This window comes from Marmota marmota, unplaced genomic scaffold (genome assembly GCF_001458135.2).
Source record: "Marmota marmota marmota unplaced genomic scaffold, marMar, whole genome shotgun sequence".
Classification (NCBI taxonomy): domain Eukaryota; kingdom Metazoa; phylum Chordata; class Mammalia; order Rodentia; family Sciuridae; genus Marmota; species Marmota marmota.
Genome location: NW_026000037.1, coordinates 39,919,191 through 39,931,829, shown reverse-complemented (window position 1 = coordinate 39,931,829; position 12,639 = coordinate 39,919,191). Strand labels below are relative to the sequence as shown.

Here is a 12,639-nt window from a genome sequence, read left to right as displayed (position 1 = left end):
CATCATTTATGTTGACATTTTATATTTGCATATAGGTGGTCAGCTCCCTATTGGCAGGGACTATGCTTTTCATCCTGTGTATTTGTCAATCTGGGAGAAGAGACCACCCAGGAATACTGTAGGGGGAATACTGAGGGTTCGGAAGGAGCATCCAGAGTCCATTGAGTGCAGGACTGACGAATCATTGGGAGAATCCCTAAATTTCTGCCAGGGAATCTCCGGGCCTGTCTTTGAAAGCGTGCTTTCAAAAGTTGCAAAACTATGGAGGATGTCTGGTCTGGTGCCAGCGGCCCTTCCAAGTCCTGGCTCCCACCTAGAGGCCACCCGCTACAGAACAGCCATATGGGATGGAAAGGCCGCCTTTTTCTTGTATTGTCTCCAAGTGAGCGGGAACAAAAAAACGAAACCAAAACCAGCCTGCCGGGCCCTCTGCACCGCCCGCGCTCCGCTGGGTTTGGGGCTTCCTCGCGGCCGCCAAGGGCGCATCTCTCCTCCACCATGGCAAGTCATTTTTCTTGGGGTTTTGTGGTGCAGGGCCCATGCCGTCGCCTAGGTCCCCCAAGTGGGCGCAGAACCCCTCGGGCAGGTCCAGGGTGCGGGGCTGGGCTGGAGGCCCTGGGGCAGCCAAGAGCCACCAATCCCCGCCGCCGGTCAACCCCAGATCTCTGCACCTGCCCCTGCTGCGACGCTGCGCGTTACTGAAATTAACCTCGGGCTGCGAGAGGAAGGGCCCAGGCACAGGCTGCGACCTCCTGCGCCCACTGCCCCGCACCGCAGTTTCGAGGAGGAGTTGCTTTGCAGGCTGTAGGGATCAAACTGTTGTCCTCCCACGATTCGGTGGTGGGGGTTGGGGGCGAGCGAAAGTGGACAGATTACCCAGAAATGAAGGTTACAGCTTCTTTTGGAAAGAGCTAGTTAAGAACGGATTCAACCAAGGACACAAGTTAGGGAGGCATCCTGAAGTCTCTCCTGGTGCGAATTCGCTTTTGTGGTTTTGTGGTCTTAGTTCTTTATCCAGAGACACAAAGGGCTCAGTGTTTTCACCATCTGTGCTGGCTAGGAACAACAGACAGCAAATTCAAGACTGAGCTGCGCGCGCGTACGTGTGTGTGTGTGTGTGTGTGTGTGTGTTCCTCTATCAAGCGTTTGAAACTGTGGCAGAGCCTTTACTTTCTGATCTGAAATCCCCGAGTCCTGGTAATGTAAAAGCAATTGTGAGATGCAAATGTGCTTTTGTTTACCTGGTGAGAGTAAAGGTATAGTCATTGAAAATAAATAACTGATTTTGAGAAAAGAAATCTAAGTAAACGCAGCGAATGAATCTTCCAATTATTTCCTAGTCCCTTACTTAAAAAAAATAGTTTTCTTTATACCTTTTTGGATCCTGACGCCCAAAAGTTTCTTAAAAGATAACTATGATACGGGAAAAAGTGCTATCACCTTAATATCGCTTGACTTCAATGCTGTTCTTGTTTCAAAATCCTTGAAAGGAATTTCTTTCTCCAGGTTATTTCTTTTTTCTCCCTAATCGTGGATAGAAGAGATTAGTTATTCTCATTGTTCATAACTGTCCTCAGCAGAATTATATATATGTTAGCAATACTTTCTCAGACATATGAAAGAAAGTTAAGGAAGAATCCTGGCAGGTCATTGAAATAAATCACAAGATAATTTATAAAAATTCTTAAATTGTTAGAAAACAAAAGTCTTTTGTTTTCTCTCCTAAAAATACTAGCTCAGAAAGTTCTTTGATTAAATTATGTACAGACATTTGGAGGAAGAAATATGGTATTAGTATTGATGAGGGCATAGAGGTAGAGTGATTTTTTGAATTTAAAGTGATTGATAAATTTTCTTTGACATTGATGCAGAGCAAAAAAGAAATTAATTCTCTATCCACTGACACACTGAGGCTGGTGGGGGTTGTTAGAGCAGGATGTCATATCATTACAAATCTCAAGAAATAGGGTTTTCTGAAAAATCTAAAAAAATCTTTTCAGTCATTTTTTTTACCCCTCTCTTGTAAGGGAGAATTGTCTTGGGGAAATTGCATTGTACCACTTGGGAATAGGTTGCCTATAGGCACACTTACCATCTGGTATATTTTTGCTGTTTCATTGTACAATCTAGATAAATGATTTTCAGCCATAAAAGTATCTCCTAAAACAAATAGCCAATAGAGTTTTTCTCATTTTATTTTCTGGAGACATTCCCTTTGTTCTATATATGTATCAACATGAGCCAGTTTCATGCCTCCCGCCTTGCCCAGCTTTTTCTTGGTATCTTTGTCTCATCAATTCAAATTTGACCTCAGCCTTAAAGACCTCTCTTTTGTGGAGCCTTTTTCAGACTCTGTTAGCCAGAATTAATTAATCTTGCTTTCTAATTTTGGATGGCATTTATTGTAATTTTAGGATTTTATTGTGAATGGTCTGTGTCCTTCTAAAATAGTGTGTTGGACTCCTTCCTCCTTAAAGCAATAGATCTACTTCTTTCATGAATACCAAGCTCTTTTGAAAAGATTTATTTATGTGTCTGCCTCCTCTTTCATGTATAGACCCTCCCGACCGACCTCCACCCTTTTTTATAGTCTTAATCCTAAAGCCTATCTAAGTGCCCCACACATAACGATTTACATTTTTGTGGGGGAACTGAATTTCAGGGCAAGGGGCAAATTTTATTTCTTTGTATGTATCATTATTTCTGAAACCTAGCATATTGCCAGGCATGGAACACATATTTAATAATACAGTATTTGCTAACTGATTAACTAATTGACAAAATATTCTAAAAAATTCAGGTGCATTCAGATGCACCTGATTTAAAGTGAACTAAAATTCACTTCATCAGACAGGCACATTTTGCTACTTTATTTCACGAGCTGCCAGCTGAATACCAGAGATGCCCTGAGTGCATATGCTGGGGCAGTCAACATTGACTTAATCATTTTCTGTCAAATCCTACTATGATAAATAAGGATCTCACTCAGGTAACTTCTGACTTCTTTCTTTGCCTTTTAAGTTTGAAAGTAATGTAATATTATTTTTTATTCTTCTTTTACTTCTTCTATGGATTATTTTTGTAACTTCTGTAAAGGACTTAAAATGGGGGTACTATTACATGATTCTCTTCAGTGTGGGAGATTTTTCTATATTTTTTCTCAACTGCTGTTACCTCTTTATTGACAGAGTTGTGTATTTTCATTTTATTCTGTAACCATTATTTAAGTCTTTGATATTTTGAAGACAGCAAGTTCAGTTGAAAAGTTAAAAACCAATAATACTGCATTGTAAATAGTAAATGCTGTTTATAGTGGGGCTTCATTGCATGCTGTGATTACTTTTTCTCTTTTTGGTCTAATATCATGTGTATTTTTCCTTTTCTATGTACAGGAAAATGTTTCTAGTGGCTGGGTGAAATGGATTTCCCTTTTTCTTTTTGTTTGCTATAATTTACTCAAAATCATGCCACACTGTAGTTTGTTTATGATCGTTAGGCTGGGGCTTCTTTAAATGCCAGAAACAGGAGGAGGACTTGTCCACACTGGCTGGTCAAGTTTTCTCTAGAGTGTTCATTTAGTTCCCCCTTCCCATCCCCCTCTCCCTCCTATCCCCCTTTTGACCCCCTCTTCCCCTTGCTCTTACTCTTTTCCTTCTTCTTCAGTAAAATAATTCTATTTCCCACCATGTTCTGCACCAGCTGCCTTTGTCAGAGTATGTTCTGTGTAGAAAGGTTAGGAGCTGGTAACATGGGAGACACTGGAGCAGTTTTTTTTAACCAATAGCCTTTCAACAACATCTTGTTTGTTTATCATTTCTGTGATTCTGCTGTGCCTGTTGTCATCATTGGCCCTGCAACATCCATTTGCTTATTCCAGGTTAGCTGCTGCTCTCTGTCATAGTCTTCCATATACTTTTGTGTTTTTTCAGTCTTTCAGAAATTTATTGAAATCTCCGACACTGATTGCTTCATTGTAACTGAGTTTATTCTTTTATTTTCATCTTAAGGAGTTCTTGGGATGGACAGGACACTGTTTGTGTGCTTAAGCTCTTTTCTTACCTCTGGGGAGGCCAGAAGTAGTTTGCCAATCCCTGTGGAATCGGATTCTAAGTACAGAGTCCTGTGGACTGAGAGTCCTGAGCTCCTGAGTGGTCTATTCACCATGGTTCAGGCCCTTGGGCCATCCTGTCCACCCTCAGGTAATTCTTTTGTTGCACAGGCTGGACTAACTGTGTAAGCATTGGGAGAAGTTCACAAATCCACTTCCCTAAATGGGATTGGGGAGCAAATGAAGGCATTATGTGGATAATTCAAGAAGTTCAAAGAGAGTGAACCCAGCACAGTTGGTACTCTGTGCCCAGCCCGGTGGCTACAATAGCATGCACTCTTTCTAAGGCTGGATTTAATTTCAGATACGTCTGCAAGGTGGGATTTACTCCACCACAGTATCCATGTTACTCCTGGGGTTTTGTTTTTTTAATGGTAATTTCCCCCTGATTCTGATAATAAAAGGGATGTATTTTTTACTAGCTTATTGACTTGGGAATCTACAATCCATAAAAAATAGTCACTTCCACATTACTGTATTTTGTGACTATTTGATTATCTTATTTTACATTTTAATTTTTGAAATTTATATTTCCTTTTTAAATTATTTTTAGGCTTTCCTAAAATGAACAATTAATCAACATTTCCACTTATTAAAAAAAATAAAGGGATCATTTTTACATTTAACTTTCAAATTTGGCTATAATTTATGTTAGTAGATAGTATAAAGCAAAGATCTATTCCCTTTTTAAAAAGTATCTACTAGTTACACTGTTGCCTTTATTGAGTAAGATATTGTCTTCTATTTTATGTGATGGTACTTTCATTAAGTATATTTTAAAATATATTCATAATATAACTGTTTCTCTTATAAGCATTAGTTTTGACTTTCAAGAAATACAAATCTTCTGAAAGAACTATTGTAGTCGCTGGTCTTCCTTTTGGCTTTTTAAAAATTCTTTTTATTTTTTAAAACCTTTTTTTTTTTTTTTTTTGCCCCTTGTACCAGGGATTGAACCCAGGGGTGCTTTACCACTAAGCCACATCCTCAGCCCTTTTCCTGTTTTATTTTGGGACAGGGTCTCGCTATGTTGCTCAGGCCCTCACTATGTTGATGAGGCTGGCTTTAAACTCACAATGCTCCTGCCTTAACCTCCCAAGTCGCTGGGATTACAGGTGTGGGCTGGCTAAAAATTTTTAGTGCATTGTAGTCATGCATAATAGTGGGGCTCCTTTTGACATATTCATAAGTGCTTAGAGCATAGTTTTCTCCATCTCAATCCCCAGTACTATCATCTTCTTCTTCTACTCTATTGGTCTTCCTTGTATGTATTTATTTTTTATTTGATGCATTACCATTATATATAAGTTGGAACGCATTGTGATACAATCATGCATGCACATGGCATAATTTGGTCAACTCTATGCACCAGTTCTTTCCTTTGCCTTCCCTCCTTCCTCCCACTTTTTTTTAACTTTATGTGACCCCACTTTTCATTAAGTAGAGCTTGTATTTTTAAATAGTATTCTACTTTTTCTGTTACAGGCATCAGTTTCGAATGTCAAGAAATCCAGAGCTCTTGAAAGAACCATTGTCGTTGCTGGTCTTCCTGTTGGCCTTTTGAGTAATCAGTTGCTGACTACATTAGTGGAGACTTACTTCCGAGACATTAAAAATGAGGGTGGAGATATTGAAGATGTGATATATCCAACAAGAACCAAAGGAGTTGCATATGTAATATTCAAAGAAAAGAAAGGTATTTTCAAATCAAAGTTTTATAATTTGAGAAATACTTACTCAGTGAAATTAAAATTAGATTTTGTTGAAATGATTCATGGATAAATAAGATTTGAAGTAGCTTTAAATTATTCTATTCTGAACATAAAACTGGCCAACATTGTATGAGCAGAAATGTATGAAAATGACTCATGATAAAAAGTAACTGGTAAATTTTGAAAACTGTTAGTAACTGGCAAATTTTTGTAAACTTCTTCTTTTCCTATACTTTAAAGTATCTTAGGATAAAAGTTTTATAGAAAACTTGCAAAATGCAGAAAAATGTAGAAAATCCCCCTGCTTAAATGATATATAATTCCATAAACAAGATAACTACTTTGGGACTTTAAGGTGGCTTCAATACAATACAATTATACCCTTTGCTGTTCTGTGTTCAAACTATCATATGGATATATTCTAACATAGTATTTGCTTTATTACTTACCAAATTGAATTGAGAAATACAGTTTGGATCTGAGATAAGATGGAGCCATCCTGTTCCCTAGCCCCATCCCTGACATAGGGGATAGATACAGTTGGGTCTGCAGAGGACACTAACTTGCTATGAAAAAGTATACGGGAGAAGAGAAAGAAAACATGATGGATGGTGCTATTTAAATAGAGTGGCTAGGAAAACACTTTTAAAAAGAATATATAATTTGGTGGTGCTGGGAATCAAACCCAAGGCCTTGTACATGCTAGAGGTAAGTGCTCTACTGCTGATCTATATCCACAGCCCTGATGTCATATGTTTAGGTGACATTTGAGCAGGGACCTGAATGAAATAAGAAAATGAATCATGCAGATAAATGGAAAAAAAACATTTCAGACTAGGTGAAGGACAGGTAGAAATTCCACAGGGGAAACATGCTGGTTGTTTAGAGGAATACCAAGGAGGCCTGTGTGGCTGGAGTTTTATGAGATTGGGCTGTGTGTGTGTGTGTGTGTGTACAATAGATGTGGTTAGACTGGGAGCTGGGGCCAGTTTTTGCTAAGTAGCTATGGGTCAAGGCAGGATGTCTGGATTTTATTCTTGTAGAGGATCCAATTCTGAGCAGAGGATTGACAAAACAGGACTGCCTTTTCTCAATGGTCATACTGGTCGCTGTGTGAGGAACAGGAGATATTAGTCATTGCTGCTTTGGAAAGGTGCAGTAGGGCAGCTGATGGGCACTCGTGGATATTTGTGAATTTTTGAGTTGGGAAGATTGAATGGAGTATGTTCAGGAGGGGGATAATTATCAATTTGATTTTGGGTCATTGAAGCACTTATTAAGATAATGGAGCAGAGATAAAATTTTGGAAGCAACGCATATAAGGTTGGTGTCTAAAGCTGTGGGAAGTGTTGAATTGACTGGGAGGTAGACATAGGTTAGTAAAGAAGTTTGAGGACTGAGGTCTGGGGCTTTCTAACATCTAGAGAGTGGGAAAATATGGAGAATTAGCAAAGGAGCCAGTGAATTAGGAGGAAAACCAGGACAGTGTGGAACCCTGGATTCACAGACATGAGAGTTTATGTGACCAGTATTAGTAGAGTGGGGGATTTACTCTTGGGTTTCTGTTCTCTATTCATATATGTACTGTGCTTGTGTGTGTGTGTGTGTGTGTGTGTGTGTGTGTTTTGGCATTGGGAATTTAACCCAGGGAATTTAACCCTGCTTTACCACTGAGCTACTGTTAGACTCTAACAAGCTACTTCTCCATCCCTTTTTATTTTTTATTTTGAGACAGGGTCTTGCTAAGTTGCTTAGGGCTTTGCTAAGTTGCTGAGGTTGGCCTCGAACTTCCTCAGCCTCCTGAATTGCTGTGCCTGGCCTATGTGTGTTTTAAAAGAAATATGATGGGCTGGGGATGTGGCTCAAGCGGTAGCGTACTCGCCTGGCATGCATGCGGCCCAGATTCGATCCTCAGCACCACATACAAACAAAGATGTTGTGTCTGCTGAAAACTTAAAAAAAAAAAAAAATTAAAAAATTCTCTCTCTCTCTTTAAAAAAATAAAAGAAATATGATTAAGAACATATTAATACATGAAATTAACTTTAATATGTTAAAATGAAAGGAAAAAGTTATTTAAATGTTGGATTTAGAGGAAAAATATAGGAAAAACTCAGACTTTCTAAAGAAAAGAATCAAATTTCTCTATTTTTAGGAGTTAAAGTAATTATTAGTGTTATGCCACAAACACTTTTGATGTTAATGTTTCCACTTAGTTGCAGAGAATGTTGTCAGACAAAAGAAACACCATCTAGCAATTCAGAAGACGGTACATGCTGAACTCACAGTCTCTCACTTTAGTGAAAAGGTAAGGCATGAGCTGAGGGTGTGCTGGGAGTTCTGGGTCCCGTTTGTCCTGTGAAGTCTTTCCTGTGTAAAGAAACACACAGTGCTCTCTCACCTCATGGATTCAGCTCTCTAACCTGAGTCATGTCAGTACAAAAGACCAAACCTGCTTCTTGAAGTTTTTGCTTTTATATTTCTCTGTGTCCTACTTAATGCTTTTAAAGTGACAGTGAGCTTTTGGGTTATTATAGATAACATCAGGTACCTACCTAGAGATTTATTTTGGAGAAAAAATTAAGATGCACACTAAAAGGGAGTTTTGAAAGGGCAGGAAGGGTAGAAATAAGAGAAGTGAAAAATTTGAAGTGTTGGTTTATAAACCATATTCTTCAAGAAACCTGGCATTCTCTGTAACCATGTGATGAACTTCAAACTGGAAGGGAAGGGTGGGGATGACTCTAGAGGGACTTATGGAGCGGAACTAGAACAGTTTATACCTATGTGTTCTGCGTGAGACTTTGTTTCTTTTTTTTTTAATTTTTATTGTTGGTTGTTCAAAACATTACATAGTTCTTGATATATCATATTTCACACTTTGATTCAAGTGGGTTATGAACTCCCATTTTTACCCCGTATACAGATTGCAGAATCACATCAGTTACACATCCATTGATTGAGACTTTGTTTCAAAAGAGCAATTTGCCTCTAAAAATGATGTGACTGCCTCTGTTTTAGGGTATGTAACAAGGGACTCTGAATCTCAAACTGAACAGCCTGGGTACCACGGATGGGCTGCCTGGGTGTGAGAAGCCGGGAAGGCTGGGTTTGGCCATTAGAGTCTGATTTAAAGTGACTGCATGATAAGAAGTTGGTAAAAAAAATGAATTTGTTTATGTTTCTTTGCCTCAGTAGGCAGTGCTATTTTAATTTTTCTTTTTAATTTTAGGTCTTCAGCTCTGTGAAAGCTACCCTTGATCTTTCTGTTTTTCGTGGTCAAATTATCCTGGAAAGCCTGGTAATAGACCTGAAAAAGAAAATCCCAACTTTAAACTTCAGTCCCTTGGGACCTGGAGGAACAATCTCTGTGGAAGGACCCTTTCTGGCTATCAAGAAGCTCAAAGAGTCTTTGCTATCAAAAGCAAGTTCTCTTTTAGAAAAAAACAGGAATGTTATGACTGAAGGGAGAAAACAGAACAGACAAAGCCCCCAAAAGAGTCTACAGAGCAGTGATAACTTGGTGGAGACGCTCAGGCCCTTAGTACCTGAAACTGTTAGAAGCTCAGAAATGCTTGTGATGGACACAGATGTTTTCCTTTACCTGAAATGGAAGTGTGGGTTTTATGAAATCACACTGAACAAATTTAATATTCTAAGTCAGGAGAGGGTGGATGGTGATGTCACCACCATTTGTCTAGCAAGTGCTCAAGGTGATTCTGGGCCAAACAGTGCACAGCACGTAAAGGAGCTCATTGAGGAATGGGCTCAGGGTCTTCACTCTGAGCTTAGGAAAGAGACATTCATTTTGGAAGGAAAGGGAAATAGAGAGAAGAGAAATATTGAACGGGCATGTGAACAACTACAATCAAGATACCTTAGGGTTCTGATTAATTTTCATAAGACACACATTGACATTATAGGTTCTTCTCCTGACACTTACCTATTTAAAAAAGAGGTCATGAAATTAATAGGGCAAAAGGTTAGTTAATAAAATCTCAGTCATAGATGTTAATAGTGCCCTTCCTTTACCGAGTAGTGACTATACCATCCATGTACCACTCTGTCTAGCTCACATTTCACCTTTGGTCACCATCTTTCTTTGTGAGCATTACTATCCTTATGTTGTAGGGGAAGAAACTAGGATTTGGGGAAATTAAAACTCTTGTGAATTTATTCAGCTAAAAAAGAATGAGACTGGGAACCTAGGAATGGGGACCTAGTCTATCTGATTGCAAAGATAATATCTAAATAAAACTTTGGAAAAACTAAACTTCCAAGAAATCTCATATTCTCTGGAAATCCAAATTATTAGAAAAGAAGTAGCCTTAACACATGGGAGTTTGGATGATCATTATGCCTGTTGGCAACTTGTTAATAGTTACCAAGTCTGTATTTACTCATAGAATTAGAATGATATCAAAAAACTTGGGAAACTACTTGGAAAGTATTTTTAATGGAGGTATTATATATATATATATATCATATATATATATATATATATATATCATATATATATTATATATTACTATATATATTTCTGAATTCCATTTTTATAAGTTTGCTGGATAGGTGAGGCAGTTCTGCTATTACTTATTTGGCTTATGTGCTTTTATAAAATGTTAGTTCTCCTGTTAAGTTGGGAATTTTGAATGAAATCTACAATTGCTATTTACATGCTCCTTTTCTTAGATGGGATTATACCCAGATAAGCTATATAAGTTGAAAATATTGTAAGTCTAAAATGTGTTTAATACATGGAACTCACTGAACATCCTGTGTAGAAACACAGCACACCGAAGATTTGCCTTCGTGATCACATGGCCAACTGGGAGCTGTGACTCACCACAGCTGCCCAGTATCACTCGAAAATATGGCACTGAATATTGTTAGTAAATCAAAATTCAAAATTCAAAATATAGTTTTACTGAATGCATATCAGTTTTATGCCAATGTAAAGTAAAAATTTGTAGAAAAATTAAAAATTGTAAGCTGAACAATTGTTAAGTCTACGTCTGTATTCTTAACATCTGTGATCTTATTCAAATGCTACTACTTTGATGATATAATTATAAAATAAAAAAAGAAAAAGCCACAATGATTTATTTAAAGTCTTTAACTTCCTTAAATTTAACTTCAGATTAAATTGATTTTAAGTATCTGGGCCACTGCATAGATCTTCCTAGTTGCTCATCTCAAACTAAACAACGTGATTATAATCGTTCAAACTATTGTGTCAGTAGAAAAAGAATAAGAAAAATGTCCCTTCATTTTCCTTCGTCATCTAAATTCTAAATGTGTAAATAATTTCCGTTTCCTTAAATAGTGTATTTCTGACACCAAAAGTGTAGGTAACAAAAGCAAAAAACTGACAGATGGCACTACATCAAATTTAAAAACATTTTTGTGCATCAAAGGACACAATCAACAGAGTAAAAAGAGCTATTCAGCCAGTTCAGACAGCTATAACGAAAATTGCCGGGTGACTTAAACAATAGATGCTTATTTCTTACAGTTTTAGAGACTGAGGGACTGGAATCTGAGAGCAGGGAAGGCATGGTTGGATCCTGAGGAGAACTCCATTCCTGAAGAGAGGAAACATCTCTCTTAGAGGGGCTCTTCTCCATCATGCTACACTTTCATGCCTTAATTACCTCCTGAAGGCCCCACCTCCAATTATCATCACATCAGGGATTAGGGTTTCCACAGATGAATTTTGGGGGTACACAAACATTGAGTTCATAGCATTCTATCCCTGGCCCTCCAAAATTCATGTCATTGTTAAGTGCCAAATACCTTTATTCTATCCCAACAGCCCCAGACATGAACTGATTCTGGCATCAGCTCTAATAGTCTAATATCCAAAGTTTCATCTAAAATATCACCTGAATCAGATACTGGTGAGACTTGGGTGCAATTCAATCTGTGCAAAAATCTTGCCCATGTATGAAGCTAACAAGTTTTTGGGCTTCCAAACTATAATGTTGGGAAGGGGATAAGACAGATAATCCTGTTCTAAAGGGAGAAACAGGAAAGAAGAAAGAGGTTATGGGTCTCAAGCAAGTTGAAAACCTGGCAAGGTGAACTGCATGAAAATAATCTTGGATTCAATGCAGGCTCACTGGGATCACCATGTGCAAGCCCTTACCAGAGAGCAAACCTACTAGTTATTTGATCTTGGATTTCTAGCCTCCGGAAGTGTGAGCAATAAATTTCCATTGTTTATAAGCAACCTAGTCTAGTATTTTGTTATAGCAGCCTGAACAGACCAAGTTAGAGGCAGAGAGTGGAGTGATACAACAATAGCCAAGGATCTGCAAGGGTTGCCGGGAGCCACCAGGAGTGGCAGGAGGCAAGGGAAGGTTTCTCTGGAGCCTTCACAAACAGAGTGGCCCTGCTGACATTGATTTTATAATTCTAGCTTTCAGAACTGTGAGAGAATATATTTCTGTTGCTTTAAGCCACCAGTTTGTAGTAATTTGTATGGCAGCCCTAGGAAATGAATAAACCTGACTTTTAAAAAAAAGATGATTTTGGGTGTGGGTTTCTGATGTATACTCCTATATCAACCTTATCCTTTAGGGCAGAAACTTCTTTTTCTCTTTTGTTCATCCCCAGTTTATAACAGAGCAGCTGGCATATAGTAGGCATTCCTACTTGTGAATATATGCGAATACTTGTGAAATATATGAATTACTTTTTTTAATATCTATAGAACTTAACACAGGGGTTGGCACTTAATAAGCATTTAATAAATGGGTGTTTATTGGGTCCAAGTATTTTCTGTCTCTTTTGTGCTATATAGTCTAACTTATCATC

At 38.2% G+C, this 12,639-nt stretch overlaps 1 protein-coding gene across 1 annotated transcript; it reads left to right on the top strand.

The window, feature by feature from the left end:
• Window positions 1-327: 327 nt before the first annotated feature.
• Rbm43 (RNA binding motif protein 43) lies at window positions 328-10,915 on the top strand. Its single transcript, XM_015479168.2, has 4 exons — window positions 328-501; window positions 5,594-5,804; window positions 8,037-8,128; window positions 9,053-10,915. The coding sequence occupies exons 1-4, from the start codon at window positions 343-345 to the stop codon at window positions 9,809-9,811; spliced, it is 1,221 nt and encodes a 406-aa protein (XP_015334654.2). The 5' UTR covers window positions 328-342; the 3' UTR covers window positions 9,812-10,915.
• Window positions 10,916-12,639: the final 1,724 nt, after the last annotated feature.